The sequence below is a fragment of the Aquila chrysaetos genome, chromosome 17, assembly GCF_900496995.4.
Source record: "Aquila chrysaetos chrysaetos chromosome 17, bAquChr1.4, whole genome shotgun sequence".
NCBI lineage: Eukaryota > Metazoa > Chordata > Aves > Accipitriformes > Accipitridae > Aquila > Aquila chrysaetos.
In genome coordinates, this window is record NC_044020.1 from 8019838 (window position 1) to 8032254 (window position 12417).

General features: G+C 40.1%; 1 protein-coding gene across 6 annotated transcripts in view; it reads left to right on the forward strand.

The window, feature by feature from the left end:
- Positions 1 to 12417, forward strand: part of KIAA1549 (KIAA1549 ortholog) — a 159134-nt gene that overhangs the window by 130459 nt on the left and 16258 nt on the right. For 2 of the 6 annotated variants that reach the window (XM_030040784.1, XM_030040779.1), the window contains exons 12-18: positions 14 to 135; positions 2123 to 2137; positions 5252 to 5457; positions 7208 to 7431; positions 8576 to 8720; positions 10368 to 10697; positions 11624 to 11676. In XM_030040784.1, coding sequence (XP_029896644.1) covers positions 14 to 135; positions 2123 to 2137; positions 5252 to 5457; positions 7208 to 7431; positions 8576 to 8720; positions 10368 to 10697; positions 11624 to 11676 — 1095 coding nt within the window. The remainder of the gene's footprint in view (positions 1 to 13; positions 136 to 2122; positions 2138 to 5251; positions 5458 to 7207; positions 7432 to 8575; positions 8721 to 10367; positions 10698 to 11623; positions 11677 to 12417) is intronic. The other 4 variants (XM_030040781.1, XM_030040785.1, XM_030040780.1 and 1 more) reach the window with 3 other exon arrangements.

Consider the following 12417-nt stretch of genomic DNA (forward strand, 5'->3'; position numbering starts at 1 on the left):
ATGTTTGTGGCAGAGTTTCTCCATCAGATGCTGACTCCACAGCAAGTGAACAATCCAGCGGGAGAGAGACAGGAGAAGAAACTGCAAGACCAACTGTTGCAAACGAGGGTAAACCACGCAGAGCAGTGAAGAAGGGTTTGTAACTTTTGGTTTTTTTTCTTGTGTGCACAAGCAGTGCTTTGCTTAGGTTGAAGAGTTACTCTAGTGCTGTAACTTTTCTAAACTCATCTTTGGCTGTTAATTTTTCTGGTTTGTGTTGCAGAAAATTTTCTTCCTTTTTGGTTTAGTTTCTTCTGTTGAAACTGAAGAGCTACACATTCCTTTCATTCCAGCAAGTTTTTGAAACTAATGGCTTAGCAGGAATGAATCTTCCCTCCTTTTCTATCCCACACACCCCTGGCAAACCTCTTTCCAGTTAAGCCTAATCGTGGCTCTTGTGGTAGCAATCTTGCAGACAGTTGCATGGGCAGTAGAGGTCACAGCAGGACTTGATACAGCAAGGGTATGTAACTATAACTTCGAAAAAGTGAGACTAAAAAAAAGAGACCAGAGGGGTAAAAGTTTGACAAATAAGTTCTAATTCAGACATCAAAATTCCTTCATGATTGTGCTTTAGAAAGATGAAAATCCAGTGCTAATACATTAATAACTGAATTTTTTTTGTAAAGAACCATCTTCCTTCCAGTTAAAGTGCCACCCTTTATCTTGGAGGTACCCCAAGATATATTTCTTTCCTCAGTGAAAAGTTGATAAAACACTGCAAACCCACTTTCATTTTTTAATTAAAACATTATTTTAAATTCTTTCCCTGTTTAAAAGTGTGTGGTTAACTGTGCCTACGCAAACACTAAGTGGTTTTTTTGAGAGCCTCTTGGGTTTAGATGGTTTGCTCCTTGCTTGAGGTTTTAGTTACCAGATCTTTGCCTTAAATCACAATATTCTTCCTAAAGAAAATTCTGATACTGAATATCTGGTGAAGTAGTTTGTGATATCCCCATCTGTTCTTAATACACTTGGCTTTGATGGCAGCAGAAATCGAGAAGAATAAAATATTGACCACATTGTGAGCAGTCTCTTCGGTATATTGAATGTTTTTCCACATACTCCATGAAATACCAGCTGAGATGTAAAGATGCCTACTGAGAAATGCAGTGCCAGTGAAATTCAGGTCATAGCAGACAATCTTCAGTTTTTGCTTATGTTGAAGAAATGAGATTGAGGAATATGTAAGATAGTTTATATAAACTGCTAGTTCTTGGGTGGCTAAACAGCAAGTTAAATAATGTATGATTCTTAAACTTTCATAATGTGGACTAATCCTGGAAGAGCAAGGGTGATAGAGCAGGCTTTCCTCTGTAACGAACATGTAAGAAAACAAAGCACAGGATCTGCTAATGTGACTAGAAAGTTACACTTCCTAATAATTCAGCAGGCAGTGTATGTTATATGTGCTTTACACAATTTACAAAAAGAAGATACTGTACTGATGCTATATATGTTTTCACTGCCTTAGGTTTGCTCTAAGGACCAGAAATCATGTCCAAGTAAATATATAGGAAAACAATTATGCTCATCTCACGACAGTTTATGAGTTGCTCCAACGTATCTGACTTCAATTCTGTTGCCCTGATTTAGTGCTCTCCCATTTCTTCTTACCTGGGAACTCCATTTTTGTCTCTTCATTTTCCATCTGCCTTAAAACTTTATGTAAGGTTTAACATTAACATTCCTTTTGGTGTAGAAGTGTTAGCTATTGCTGCATCTGAATTATCTGGCAAAAGCAGCAAGGATATTGTGTAAAATGTGTCCTTTTTACCTATCATGCCTTTACTGGATCAAATATACTTTTTTTTTCAGCATTTGGTGCCTCTAGTTTGGTAATCATAGGGACTATTTTTAGCATTCAGAATTGGAGGCACTGTCTGCGGAGAGCTCTCTGTTAAATGGCAAATTCAGCTCCCTTTTTGTGCAGCTGAGTCTTGGCAGTTTGATCCAAGTTCATGCATTTCATTCAAAAGTAAATGCAATCATCTTACTGCTGTGTGTTTTTCCAGTTGCCATTCCAGCTGAATTATTTGTAATAATTACTGTGTTGTCTCTTCTTTTTCCTGTATGTTGTCAGGACCAAACAGAGTGGGTAAGTAACCAGAGCTGGTAGTTGAGTACAAATATGAATAGAGCTGCTGGGGTAGCTGTGATTATATCTTAAGGGTGGAAGGATTTGTCTTCTGAGTCTCCAAAAACATAATTGCTTTTGAGCTATTGAAGTATAAAAAAATTCTCAGTAATACAAATTATAGTCATCCAATTTAGGCACATTTTTCTAGTTCCCTCCCAATTCTTTCAAATTATTGAGGAAAACATCACTGTGAAAGAAGCAAAACTGAGGCAGCTGTTGGTCCTGAAACTAGCTTTGTATAAACAAGTTAGAGATGTTGTTAGTGTCTTTACTGGAAGCCTGAGACAAACACAAGCTACCTGCAAGGAAGCACAAATACTTTCTCCTGAACTAGTGTTTTTCTGGTCAGGACTGAGACATAGCAAAGATGGGGCAGGAGAAAAGCTAACACTGTCTTTGATAATGCATACCATATCTAGTGATAAATTAAGGACTATATCCTCTGATAGCAGTTTCCATCATATAACAGTAGAGAAGGACGGATATAAGGCTGGCTATGATGCTTTCTATTGTTGGGTCTGTACAAGTAACTAATGAGAGTCATCAGCTGCATCGTGGGGACATAATCTATTGGGATACAAAGAAACTGTGTGAAATTTATCTGAAACTGCATCATGTGGCATGATTCAAATACCAGTGGATCAGTGGAAGATTCCCACTAACTTTACCTGATTTTGGATTAGCTTTATGCACCTTGGTTGCCGTGTCTCTTGTTTTTATTTCAAGAGGGTGCAGGAAGCAATAGCCTTCCTCTGTCTCCAACTGTGTTGGTTTTCATATGAAATCATAGCTTCCTGCAGAGCAATTAATTTTCCTGATGTTTCAGTTCAATTAGTAGTTTCAACCAAGGGAACAGTGATGAACATTGATCCTGACATGTGACCTATATGGACTAGCTGTTGTTTACACAAGTTCTGCCCAGTATTTGGGTATTAATTCCTCTCTATTATTTTTCAGCCTCAACTGTCTAGTCTGAGATCAAAATTTCATTCATCTAGTGCCATCTGATAGCTTTATAAGGAAGATTTTCTAACCATGGACAATAGTGTAATATAAGAACTCTGCTCTGTCAAAACTTCTGAGGGAGCTCATCCATGTGTTGAGATAGAAACCATTTCTCCTTTTGTTGTATGTGTACAGCACTGTGCAGTTCCTGGCTTTCTTACCTACTTCACTATACTTCCATCGTGGTTTGTATTTATAGACACATTCAGTGTATGCACGCAGAGAGGATTTAGAGGCCAGATGCAACTTATGGGGGTTTTTTGTGTGTGTGTGCCTTTCCTGCAAAACAAACTAACATATGATGTTACTGTATAGCCTTGCCAAAATTTGACAGTGGGACTTTTGGACAGTTTTACAAAATGAGTTTAAGAGCAGTTTCAGCTAAGAGGCCAAGCACTTGTTTTTGTGTGCAGAAGGAAAGGTTATGGATGAAATTATAAAGATTCAGAGTGAATGCTCAGCATAATTGAATATATCGGACCTTGCTAACTAAGTAATATGAAAATAACCTTTAAATTTATGTTGGAGGTCAGTGAGCTTTGAGAGCTGCTTTTAGAATGGAAAGGTTGGAAAAAACATAATGTATGGGGAAAACGGGAAAGATGGATGCAGAAATTCAGATTTCCATTGCGTTGCGGGATCGCTCTGAGGGATTCACACTAACTACTTAATATATCTTGTGCCCCTCTGTGAGAGGCAATGCTTGCATGCTTCTAAGAAATGCATGAAGATGGGGCTGTGAAGATGACAAATGGTGAAGATCATATAAATAGCTACAGGAGAGAGATGGATATATTTCGTTTAGGCTCTGTGTCTTGCAAAACATATGGGAAGATCTTGACTGGAACTGTTTACCTTTTTAAGGACACTTACACAGGAAAGTCACATTTATAAATGGTGCATACGATTTATAAATGTGTACATTTGGCAATGCATTGATCAAGTTTGAGAAATAAAAAAAATAAGAATTTTGCTTAGCTTGTGGCCAGATTGCTTTCCAGCCCAAAAGTAATGTGCTGTGAATATAATAAAGTGCGCCATTCCTTCCTTCTCCTGCTCCCTTTTTGAGCTAGAAGAGGGAAGCAAAGGAGCAAGTCATCTACTGTGATCTTCTACAGAAGATAGCATTCTCTTATTGCTTATATTTCATGGTGAAAAGCAGTTTGAGAATTTGCAGTGTTACCATCTGAACAAGACAAAAAATTATTTTCCAAGTCTTCAACAGTTTTTGCAAGCCTAATCCACATAACAGTTCCTGTTGTAGGCCTAGCTCCAGCCAAACATACTTAAATATGTGCTTAACTGCAAACCACTGGGGTGATCCTACAAATTTCAAGTCTTTTGAGGGATATGACCCATTTCTTTTGAAGTGATTAACTGTTGGCAGGACCAGGGCTGCAACTTTTATGTGGATTGGTTTCCATAATGTCTTTTGCTGATTGTATTTGAGTTGATTTAACCTCTTCAACAAATTACAACATGGCAATATTTGTGCAGCTTGCATATTACTGTGTGAACTGTTGATCCTGTCACGGAGAAGAAAACAGTGCTTTAAAAGCTTTAATCAGTAAAATGTCTGTAAAAGTCTTTGTGGTTTTTGTGGATTTCTAAGGGTTTTTTTGTTTTGTTCATATATCACTCCTATCAGTTAAGAACTGCATTTTGCAGTGAGACATCTTCTATTGCTCTTTGAACCTCCATTTAAGGAATTTGCATCTCCTTAAGTACTGATAAGAGGAACCATTAGCAGTATGTACTTGAACTGCTTTTTATGAAGTGAAGTAGATTGAGATTTTGGGGGTTTACAAATGCCAAGAGCTTGATTTACAGAAATAAAGAATGACAGCTCACCTTCTGGAAATATAATGGAAAAATGTTTATAATTTGCAAACCACTGGGTAAACTTGTTGTACACTAAATGTGAATCAGCTGGAAGGCCTATAGTGCAAATTAAAAACAGATGGAAAACATGGCATAGTCTTGTAGCATAGCATCTGTAGAGCTTAATGTTTGACTGAGATAACCCTAGCAGCCCTACTTTACTCTGTATTTGTTCTGGTGATTTAGGACCTCCTCAGACCAGTAGTGGAAACGAGCAACACTCCTCAGCCTCTATCTTCGAACATGTGGATAGGATGTCACGTTCCTCAGATGCCAGCAGACGGGTCCCAAGCAAGATCCAGCTGATTGCTATGCAACCAATGGCAGCACCTCCAGTTCAGAACTCAGTGCTTTCTGATCGAGTAGCAGAGACCAACAAAATTAATAAAGAGGTATTTTTAAAGGGCTTTGAATGTTTGTGGAGGACTGTATGCCCAGCCAAGAGAGAATTGAAGAGTATCCAGTTTCTTGTTATCAGTTCCTCGTTGGTTCCTAAGGAGTTGAATTTTGACAAGGTACAGGAATAATCCTGTTTCCGTCCAGGAAGATAAACTGACCTGTTTTTAAGACATGCCTAAACCAAAACTTAAACACTGAGACAGGAGCAAATTTGAAGGTCAGGATACCTTGTGTTACAACCCTTTTGCTCGTCAGCAGAACATGACTTAAGAGAGTTGTGTTAATTAATGAGAATTGGAACGTTTGGTCCACTTTGGTTTTCATTCTACACCATTCTTTTGACTTTTCAGCAACTCGGGATGTGGGTTATATAAACAAGTTATCTCAAGACATTCTGGGGTGTGAATTTGCAGCCCATTCATTGCTTCCAACTTCTGATGTGTTTATCTGGCAGTAAACATGCAGAAACTTCCTGCTTTCGCTGAGGCTTAGGTTACTGTAAGCAGAATACGAGCATGCCTGGGGAAGGGAAGGTAATGCGCTGTAAAATCACATCATACGCTGCCTGACAGTACCATGTACCTGCATCCTGGTTTTGTACTGGGTGTAAGATGGCCTCTTCTCATAGTTCAGAGTGGAAGATTACTGAAACCTTTAACTTAAGGGTATTAAGATACTGTGTTTCTAAGTACCTTGCAGAAGAGAGGTGAATTCATGTATCTGGTATACATAGGCAAGAGGAGCCACAAAACAGAAATCTGATTATATGGGCAGAAGACATATAATACTAACTATAAATGTAAAGATTTAAGTCTGGCTTATGTCCCTTTTATGCTTTTTGGGGATTTTCATGAGAGAATACGCAAAAATCAATTTTTATTTGGTTTTTAATTTGCTGCTGCAGATGTGTTCCAGAACTAGTCCAGAACAGGCAGAGTAGCTGTTGCTACCTGATCTGGTGCCCAAGTGTTTTCCATTGATAAGAATTATTTCCGTGAGTGTTGGGCCAGGACTTGAAAATACGGTGTTACAATAGCTTTCCCCATATGATGAGATGCACTCCAGGGAATTTGAAAAAAACATGGGAGAGGGGCATGAAAACTCAGCCTGCAAGAAGACATAGAGCTGATAATGCCATGTTCATCTAGGGACATGGGTCCTTGTATTGCTGCTACATTTCTGCATAGCTTATGGCAGCCTCTCATGCTCAGCAGAGGCACCAAGTTATGAGCTCAATTAGCTTTTTAAGTTCTTGCTTCTTACCTGATGAAGGTCAGTAAAGGGAATGGGTGACAGAGTTCAACACTATTGATCAAATCTATCTTTGTTTGACAAGTAAAGGTAGATATAGCTTGTACTGGTTAGTCTTATTTTGTTGGAGCAGTGTCACTTCTGGCAGACAGAAGGAGTTTTTTGTGTTCCTCCTGCCTTTTGTTAACAAACTACCACCTCTCCCTAATTGCACCTGCTGTGCTGGCAATCATATTGTGTATAATAGTACATCTACCTGGGGAGACACTGGGGATACTGCAAAATATCCAAGAAAGAAAGTAAGTGTGTTTTCAAATTGTGTGACTTATTTTAATCCTTCAGAGCTTTGGGAGAGGGAGGAGGAGGAGGAGGGAGGGAGGGGCAGGCAGGGAGGTGAGGAGAGGTTTACAGAAGAGCAGCAAAAAGTTCTGTTTGCAAAAACTACAAATGAAAAATGCAGTTGATCTTCTTTTTTTCCCCTCCTTCTTTAAGATACAAACAGCCCTGAGGCATAAATCTGAGATTGAGCATCACCGCAATAAGATTCGTCTTCGCGCCAAGCGCAAAGGACACTATGAATTTCCAGTGGTGGATGACGTGGTGGTGGTTGACTCCAAAGAACAGCACAGAATATATCGCAAGGCACAGATGCAGATTGACAAGATCTTGGACCCTGGAGGCAGTGTGCCTACTGTCTTCATAGAGCCCAGGAAGAGGTAGGGATTTCAAAGATGCGAAAGAACAATTTTCTTCTAGAGTCAGTGTCCAAAGTACATCAAACCTGTACTTCTAAACTTTCAGAGCTTAAAATCATTTTGATCACTAGTTGAATTTGAGTTATCTAGGTGAAAAGGTTTGGGTTCTTCTAAACGTTTTTATTTATTTCAGTATATGCCAGTATGTTTTGTTTTCAAATTTTTCTTTTACAAGTTCTCAGCAGTGAATTCTCAATAAATAAGCCCAAATATATGAAAACTGTCTTAAAACAATTTAGTATTTGCTCTGCTATTTGTTTGAATAATTCTCGTGTGGTGTAGAAGGATCAAAATTGCAATATAAGCACTAAAAAAAGATAAATGGAAAATATAAGCTGCAAGAAATAATATTCTTATAAAGGGGGGAAAAGATGCAAAATAAGGAAACACTTGAACAACGTAAAAAGCATGAAGATTCTGAATTTTAAAGGCAAATTCACAAATCAATGAGATAACCTTTTACGTATTCCCTCTGGATAATGAGGCATATTTATCAGCCTCACGGATCTTCTTTCCTGGCCTTGTATTTTCAGAGAAAGTCCTCCCTGGGCTCTGTTTAGGGCTTATGAATACTGGCACTTTGTTGCCAGAGCTCTGGTACCCTGTGACTGCTTCTGCACTGATAGAAAGTAGATTTTTCTCCAGCTACATGGGTTCCTCAGCTGGTTTGCCTGGTATGGTTAAACCCAACATGCCAAGCACAAAGCCTTGTTGACAGCATGGTCATTCTGCTACTGCAAATGTGTCAGACACTGGTCTGGGTGGCCTGGAGAAGCACTGGGCGTTGGGCTAGGAGCACAGACAACTTTGAAGGATGAATGTAGAAGGGAGGTGACACTAGAAAGAGTTCGAGGGAGGAATGGGACAGTTTGGAGAGCTGCCAGTGAAAGTGTTATTAGGAGAAGCTTGAGGAGAGAGATTTGAGGCTAACTAATGGGACTGGGAAAGAGAAGAGAAACAGGGCTGAGGCAAGGATCACTTGGAGGGAATGGGCAGAGGAGTTCAACTTTGATGGGATGAGAAGAAAAATTGCAAAAAGAAATGTGATTACCTTTGTCTTGTTTGTTTTTTCTCTCTCTCTGCTTTTTGTTTTCTTCCTGTTAAGTTCTCGTGCAAAACGTTCTCCCAAGCAGCGCCGGCGACATCAGATAAATGGGAGTCCGACTGATGCAGAAAAGGACAGGTTAATCACAACTGACAGTGATGGGACATACAAAAGGCCTCCAGGAGTCAATAATTCTGCATATATTGTATGTATGTCTCTTTAAAGACAGGAGTGTTCTGATAATTGTAATGACAGTTGCGACATTGGGAGGCTTTTGGCCTTCTGACTATGATCTATATGGCTAGTTTCAGTCACATTAGTTAGCATGTAAATCAAAGTGAAACAAGGATTAAATTGGCAGTCTGTCAGTATTAAGCAGTAAAATTCTGCCAAGTATTCCTTGATACTAAAGAGGCCAAGAACCAAAACCTTGTTTTCATTAATGCCACCGTATTATGCACACGAAAGTGTGCTTGGCATGTTCCGCAATATCTTGAACGTAGTTTCACTCTAGTCCAATTTGCTGGTTGTTATATATTCGTATGTTACAGAAAACTTCATCCTTTGCTCTCAGAGTGGAAGACTCAGTTCCTCTCATCTTTAAAATGTGGGAATTAATTATTAATGAAAGAGAAACATGTCTTTGTACTACAGTAACTTGAAACAATTCTAGTACAGTGTCTTGAAAATTAATTTTGTTTCCTGTCTAAAAAAGGCAAAGACACTGGAGAATGCTTCTGTTCAATCATATCCATGTCACAAACTGTATTTAGGCATCTTTAACCACTTCTAAGCAGACTTTACTAAGCCTAATGCTAATATTGGAAACCCCTGGACAGTTTTCCTCTTGAAAGATGGTTTAATAATTTTAAGAATTTCAGCATTAGCTGCATATGCAGTCAGGTGACTACAGTGTCGATTTCTGCAGTTTCCCTCTGCCTTCAAACAAGAGTGTGACGATTTTAATGTCATGCTGCAGCAGAATGAATTATCATCTGAAGCTGTTTTATTAAGACATGTCACACAGCAAGCTCAGCCCCCTCGGCATCTGTAACGAGACAGTACTCAGAATGCTAAGTTCCTGATGAAGTAGAGGCTTTTGCATCTTGACGACTGATTTTGCAGTGTGCACGCAGTAGTAAGAATGAGCTTTGATAATAAGTCTGCTGTTGCAAAGCTCATTTAATTTCCTGTTACTGATGAACAGTAAGCCCATGTGGTAAGAGCCCAGGTAGTAATTGCGATGCATGCCTCAGGTATTGCTGCTATGAAGCACTTATATGAATCCCATTCAGGTGATGCACCCAAGTTCAAGTTCCATGCAGGTAGCCACTTAGTTGCTTAACAGCTCCCTTTGTGTGTTTTTCTAGGAGGTAATAATTGTTTAATATTACTGCTGATATGGGCAGTTGTAAGCTAAAGACTGAATTAATTTCTTGGAACTGCAAAAGCTGCAGAGAAGTCAAAGATGTAGACAGAGCTGATTGTCTTTTTCTGGGTGGAATAAATGCTCTCTGCATGACATTGTTATGTGCTTGCAAACCACAAGATCTCTGTTGTAGCTGAGTAACTCCAGCACAAAGCTGCGCTGCCTTATCTGAGATCAGAGTCTTTCAAATCACACTGAATGAAGTATTTGAACAGCTGGTGTTTTGTATCTCCGTGCATATGTGCGTGCAGAAGTGGGGAGGGAAATGGACAGGTTTTGTCCAGCACCGGCAGTTGTGCCATTTATCTCATTGTGGTTCTGGCAAAGAAAATGTAGCTCAGACTTAAGGCCCACAGGGGCTTGGAAGCTGGCTGGTTAGATCTTCTCTGTGGCTGCCCTTCACCTTCTTTCCGTTTCCTCCAGTCTGATCCAGACTTGCCTCCTGAACCTCAGACATCGTCTTCAGCTGATCTGGGGAAGTTCCCTGGCTTGCCTTCCCACCCGGTCTCCCAGTACATCCCACCACAGCCGTCCATTGAAGAGGCTCGGCAAACCATGCACTCGCTGCTGGATGATGCTTTTGCGCTGGTGGCTCCCAGCAGCCAAGCAGCCAATTCCACGGCCGTCACACCACCCGGGGTCTCCTCAGGACAGCCGGTAAACAACACTCCTGCTCGAGCAGGGAGGGGAACCACATGCACCCAGTGGGGATCACCTTATGGTCCAACTCGGGCAGTAAACAACCCATTTAATGTGAGTGGTGCAATTAAAAAGGCTTTTCTGGGCAGGTAGTTAGCACCAGTTGAGCCATGGTCACTGTTACTGTGCCCTTGCTGTCAGGACTTATCACAAATGTGGAACAATTTCTGGAGCCAGGAGAATTTCGAAATGACCGTCACAAGATGATGAACTTGCTTTTTAAGCCGTTTGGATTCTTTTCCCATCCCAACCACAAGAGAAGACAGGATTTCTCCCCCTTTAGGATAATGTTTCTGTTTTTCTCAGTTATGATCTTTCACAGATCAGTCCTGTTATGTCCGAGAGTAAAACTTCATTTCTTTAGAATATATATGCGTGTTCATATTTTGACAATGAAAAAAGAATGTATTGGGCTTTGGTCATATTTTTTAGCAGGGTATCCAAATGCTTTCAGGATGTGAGGGGTAGAGAAGCAGTATTTCTGTGTATCATTTTTTGCATTTTATGGAGCACTGAGACACATGGATAATCTTTTAGGTCATCTCAAGTTCCACAACAATTCAGTACAAGTTTTGTAATGCCATTGGAGTTTTGAGTCCGAGCCCCATGGTCTCTCTGCTGCAGTCTGATGCTGGTTGAGGTATAAAGAGATGACCAAATGCAAAGCTTGGTTTGGTGAAAATTTTAAGCTAAGTAGACATTGGAGCAGCCCTTGATCTTCTGCAAGTGAGAGAAAGTATTTCTGAAAGGTTTTTAAGTTAAGACTCTGACCAGACAGAAGAGACTGCTAGCCCACTGTAACACTGATTCCCAGATCTTCTTGTGCTTCTGGGTTTGCAAAACTAAGCTCTTACGGCTGCAATCAATTCACACATACAGGCCTAGTGATCTCTGCCATTCATCACTTAAAAGGCTGACAGTGGACTTCCCAGTGTATGCATTTTGGTTTTAATTTGGTTTTTTTTTCGTTCTTCTGACAGAGATATGTGGAATTTGGAATGACTCCTCCAACAGCACCAGGTCTCCTACCAAGGTAGCTTTTCACTGATTAGAATTATCATTTATTATTTTCCTTGCAGTTCCTCCAGAGTTCTTACCACCACTGGTATATTACTATGCAAAGTACTGTATAAAAGAGAAGTAACAGGAGTCCAGATCCAGCCTGTGTAATTTATTTATGCAGCATGAATGACATATGCATGCTGTATGGAATTCAAGCCTCCATTTAAAAGAAATGTGTTTCTAGCCCTTTGGGTATAGAGATACCCTTCCAAATATTGAGTAAACCCATTGAGTTTCAGCTTTTAGAGAGCCTGAAATTGTTACTCAGATGCATGTAATTCTCCAAATACGCTCACCTCAGGGCAACACTGTCTCGCAAAAGCCTTCAGATGACTAGCAGATTCATTCTATTTTTAACCAAGTTGAGAACAAATTACAGACCATGGTGACTTTCACAGAGAAAGCTTACCTTGCAGGCCTATTAGGCCTATTATTATAAAATCGGGGGGCGGGGGGGAATTTTCCATCTTCTCCTGGCCTTGCTGTGGGAGAATCATGTGAAGAGAAGAAAAACAGTTGTCCAGGTGACTGTTAATTCCACATTTGGTATCTGTGTTTTAACTACACATGAAGGTGGACTCTTGAGTCATGATACCCACTGCGGTCAGACTTGTCTCGCCCTCTCCAAGCTGCTGCAGCCAAGGTGGTAAAAAGGTGGCCTCGTGCTGCTCTCTCATTACCTTCTTACAGCTCACCATGTGAGATGAAATCC